Here is a 4,873-nt window from a genome sequence, read left to right as displayed (position 1 = left end):
TACCTACTGGGTGCATGTGTTGCTCAGCTGTCTTGCACGTGCTCAGCAAACCCGACATGCTCCTGAAGCAGTCTTACTACGCGTGTGCAAATCGACTGCACAGCACACGGATCTCGGAGCACACGCTCATAGAAATTCCAAGCAAAAATCTCGCTTCCCTTACAGGAGGAAGGAAAAAAAATAGCCTTATTTCTATTTCCCTGAAAACTTAAGGCATGTGGCTTGTCTCCCTCTCTCTGGTCTTCTTTTGATCAGTGTCACCATCTACAAGCACGGGGGACTTCACAGTGGATGTGTCTTCAATTCAAAGTTGCCAAATTTAAATTATAATGACTGCCTTAGTTTATTAGCATATAAATAATAACACCACTGTACAAGAAAGTACTAGAATTGTAAGTTCAAGAGGTTTTTCTCTGGTTTTTCTCTTTGTTTTAAATCTTTGTTGACAAGATATGCATGCATATCTTTTTGTGGAAATGTGTAACATCCAATTGCACCCCTACCTCTGACCAGAACAAATCAATCACCTTTTAGACATAATGATTCAGAAAATTTCAAAAGCCCAGAAAAGCTAGAAGTGACTGAAGCTTTAAACAACCGCCTCCAGAAAAAGCTAGCCCCAAACAACCGGTACTACAGAGACTGGTCAGCCCCAGCGGTCAGCTCCACGTGTGAAGAGAAGCACACAGGACCTTGCCACCGCTCTGCTTTTCCGAACTAGAGCCGGAGAGGTGACTCTTCCCTTCGGCAGGAAGACCCTGCCTTGGTGGTCGCTCACGGGACCGGGCATCCAGCGACGCCACGGTCCCCCCTTCGAACGGAAAGGTCCATGTCTGCAAACGAGGAGCGTCTGGTTTCTGCTGGGACCGTCCCCAGCGGTGCTCAGCGGGAAGGTCCTGGGCAGGGACAGGGTGGTCCCTGTCGGAGCCGCTGTCTTCTCAAGGCCCCCAAATGGCACCGTTGCTGCAGACAGTAGGTTAGCACAGGGCTCTGGACTCTTCATCATTATTTTTCACCTTCTCTTGCCCTAACTGCAGCCTCAAAGTGTTGTGCTGCAAAAGCGTCCCCTGCACTTTCCGAAAAGTGGGAGTGAAACTGTGGAAAGGAGCAAGGCAGGCTCTCCGAATCCAGCCCGAACTCTACAACAACTCAGTGTGATTTGTATTTTGAACTGTCGCTGTATGGTTTGCAAGGGGAAAAGTGCGAGTAAAGATTGAGATTTTTTTCCTCCTATAAATTGTGGAAGGGTGTGGGGGAAGTGACAGATCTCATTTAAAAACCTTATTGAAGTAGCTGTGGTGAATGATGGTGCCGCTGCTCGTCTCTGCGGCTCGTTGTCATAACGTAAAGCCCTTTGATAATTAGAAGAAACCACAGAAGTCAGAGTAAACTACAACAGATCCAGAAAGAGCTGGAAACTTAAGAAATAATAATAATAATAAAAAAACAATAGACTTAGGCTGGAGAAGATTTTTTTTTATTTATTTGTTACTAGTAGTTAAAATGATGCACAAAATGCTGGGAAGAAAAAACTCCAATTCTATTCAGTTACAAAATAATTAAAACTTCATTTTAAACCAAGTTTTGCTTTGTGAGACCGAGCATGAAAATACTGCAGCCTTAGGTTATACAGTCCATTGTTTTTAGAATAAAGCAGACATTTAAATACATATTGTGGCTGATATTTAATATCTTGTATAATTGTAAGTTAGCAGAACTTTCTTACTCTCAGGCAATAACTAGCAATTCATAAAAGTTCTTTGTATAAAATTTATATATTTATGGGGGGGATCTGCCTCAAGGGGAGTTCCTTTGTGATCTATGCGTAGGCTGTTTTGGAACATAAAGATTCGTAAAATTTGTATCAATTTTCCTTCAGAGCACTAACCTAACGTTAAATAAAGGCGCTACGAATGTCTGAAGCTGTGCTTAATGTCTAAGAGACTGGAGACATTGCAGCCTAGGATGAATCCTGTCACTGTCAGGGACAACAGGAGTTTTGCTGTCAGCTCCAAAGGAAAGTGAAATTTCATCCTTAAGGTCTGCCCCTCTGCTGCAGGAACGTTAGCTAGTATACAACTTTCAGCAAAGATTGAGATCTGCCCTTGCACCTCCCAACCAACTCAAAAAAGTAATTTAAAGGAAAACAACCCCTGTAAATTATCATCGAAAAAGGATTTGTATTAATAATAACATTAAATATCCATATCTTTCTGTTTAACTATTCACATTCCACACAGTGGAAATCTACCTCCTGAAATTCCAGATTTTAAAACTGGATTTTAAAATCCATGAATAAATGTGTCAAACCTGCTGAACGAGAGTATACCAGATGCAACGCGTTTCAGTAACACGAGACCATGAGTTGCAATCTCTTAGTCTTACAGATGCAGACCCCATAGCAGTATATTTTACAGTAAAAACATGTTGATCGCAGAAGCGTAGGATGCAGTGAGTAACCGCCCAGGGCGCTGTGCAACGCCTGCACCTTCCCTGCATCTGCGAGACGCCACGGTGCATTTTTTTTCCCCGTTGGCCACGTTAATAAGAGCAGAAATGTCTTCCTCCGGGGAATACCTTCGGGGTAACCGGCCCGGGGCTGAGCGAGGCATTAACCATGCCGCTGAGAGCGTCGCGCCCGAACGGCAAGGGAGGCGGCGCGCTGTAGGACGCACAGCCGAACGGTCAGCCGGGAGCTACCGCTCACGCCAGCCCGCCGGCGGACGTCGCCTGTCCCCTCTCGCGGCCCCCCCGGCGCTAAACCGAGAGGGGCAGTTGGCCCTTAATTTTCAGGAAATTCTCTTTGCCTAGTCCAAATCCTGTTTAAATGCAAGGCTGCGGTAGAAGATAAAAAAGGAGGATTATTGCTGGCAAAGCTCTGCATGTCTTTTCCAACAAACCGCATGCCTGTGGCAGAGCTAAAATAACAATAACAATGCAATGTTTACTAGGCATGAATGTCCCGGCTCGCGTCTCTCGGGGGGTTATTGCATTTGCAGTCACATGGTGCTTGTTTGAATTTTTGCTTTGCTCTTTATGTGCTAAATTACTGCCATTTTGTACTGGATGTTGGTTAGCGAGATTTCTGCGCTGCGCTGCGGCTGCTTTTGCGGTGGCGTATGCATACGCTCCAGGTGTATGTATAGATACCGATGAATAAAAGATACTGCATATATATATACATGTAAATATGAAGAATAACTGATATCTGAAATACAAGACATCAAACGGATCTAGTGGCACAAGAACGGGTTTTGACCAACTTAGCCATTAGAATTCAAAAATATATTTATAGTCTTGTATATAGCCTCTCTTTAATTTATGTAATATATGAATAGGTCTATAAATTAAAGCAAAACGTAAACAGAAGACAGTATCTCTTTCTGTGTCTTGCTATTTATGTATCTTTCTTTTTTCCTCCCATTTGTATTCCCCCATCTACTTACTTTGACTCTTCACTTTCTAACTTGCTGTAATTCTGTTTTCTAGCCACCTATATTGATTTTTTCACACTCCTGCTGTTGTTCTGCCAACAAGGCTTTGGGAGTACAGTTATTTTTTGCAGAAGCACGTTAGAAACTCATGACACAGCTGTTATTTTCTATGATGTTTTCCTATGGCTTAACTGCTTTTTGCCTACCTTTTTAAGAGTAGATTTATGCTGCACTGAGATGTTTCTCTTCATACAGTAAGAGCAAATAGCATGGCAGCTGAACATTAGCAAAAGCCACAGCTCCCCTCTCCCAGTAAGTGGCAAAAATGTGGATGTGCACGAGGAAACCTAAATATTGTGCAGATGAGCCTGTGGGTAAATAGGTTTTAGTATTTCATACCCCTGTTAAAAATAATTTACCATAGTGAACATTCAACTATTTGCTTATACATATCCCTTTTCTTTCTTGCATACACACACACACATGCATGTCCTTCCCTTATGTCCATTTTCTCCTTTGGTTTCTTTTTTTTTCAGATAATTCTGGGGTCCTCTCCGTTGTGTCCAGCCCTGAAGGTTTGCTAGATTATGCCACTCACTCTCACGCTGGCGATGATTGCGTACAGTCAGAGTGCAATCAGTACAATATTTTCCTTGGATTAGTCCAAGTCAATAGATATACACCGGCATTCCTTAACTCGGGTGATTCTTTTCTTCTTTCTAGGGGGCTGAAGCTCGGGGCAATTAAGTGTAACAGTCATGGTGGTAAACTTCTTGGGCTTGCAGAAGGAACAAGACTGGAAAGAGCCTTCTTCTTTACGGACATGCCTTGGGATGTAGAAAGAATTGCATTGGCCATAGCAGAACCTGTTGATAATGGTACGACTGTTGCAGCCTTCTTCATGGATAGTTTGTTTGAGGGGTTGAGTTTTGCACCAATCCCGTTTTAGGTATTTGCGCTCGGTGATGTGCAGTGCCTCCTGACTAGACTCCAGCACCTCTTCGGCAGGCACCGAAGTGCCTTTGCCTCGCTCCCGATGCCTAGAGCCCGGCTGCTGCTGCGTCTGCGTCTGCTCTGAATCATTGGGCTGATCTTTGTCGGGAGGAGGGATAGCACCTTGAGATCCGCGATTCCTCTTCCTCCCTTCTGCGGTCGGTAGCAGAAATCCCGCCAGAAGAAACACAGCACCGACGGCGTACAGCGTGCGGACCATCCTGTACAGAGCAGGTTGAGGGAATAAAGCACAGGTGTGGATTTCAGACATCATCAGTGTCAAGCATGTAGTCAATCTTCAGTTCTATACATGTGTGTGTACGTGTGTATGCACGTACACAAGACAAGCATTCAGCCTTTACCTACTGGAAAGCTATTTCAGAATTACCAGGTGGTTAAAACCTTCATATATGGTGATTCAAAGTCAGGGGTTAAAGCAAGTCCAA

General features: G+C 43.9%; 1 protein-coding gene across 3 annotated transcripts; it reads right to left on the bottom strand.

The window, feature by feature from the left end:
- Positions 1-1,583: 1,583 nt before the first annotated feature.
- GREM1 (gremlin 1, DAN family BMP antagonist) lies at positions 1,584-4,647 on the bottom strand. Of its 3 annotated transcripts, none has more exons than XM_062576989.1 (2): positions 4,523-4,647; positions 1,584-4,417 (listed from the first exon to the last, which is right to left on the bottom strand). In XM_062576989.1, exons 1-2 carry the CDS (start codon positions 4,645-4,647, stop codon positions 4,093-4,095), a joined length of 450 nt encoding a protein of 149 aa, XP_062432973.1. In that variant the 3' UTR covers positions 1,584-4,092. The 3 variants fall into 3 exon arrangements, with proteins under 3 accessions (XP_062432973.1, XP_062432974.1, XP_062432972.1); XM_062576990.1 differs by having other exon boundaries at positions 1,584-4,410; positions 4,621-4,647; XM_062576988.1 differs by having other exon boundaries at positions 1,584-4,647.
- Between the last annotated feature and the right edge of the window lie 226 nt (positions 4,648-4,873).

This window comes from Rhea pennata, chromosome 5 (genome assembly GCF_028389875.1).
Source record: "Rhea pennata isolate bPtePen1 chromosome 5, bPtePen1.pri, whole genome shotgun sequence".
NCBI lineage: Eukaryota > Metazoa > Chordata > Aves > Rheiformes > Rheidae > Rhea > Rhea pennata.
The sequence above is the reverse complement of the archived record's forward strand: the minus strand, read 5'-3'. Positions and strand labels throughout refer to the sequence as shown.

Coding starts and splice junctions, on each gene's coding strand:
- GREM1 (XM_062576988.1), bottom strand. CDS start 4,647: ATGGTCCGCACGCTGTACGCCGTCGGTGCTGTGTTTCTTCTGGCGGGA.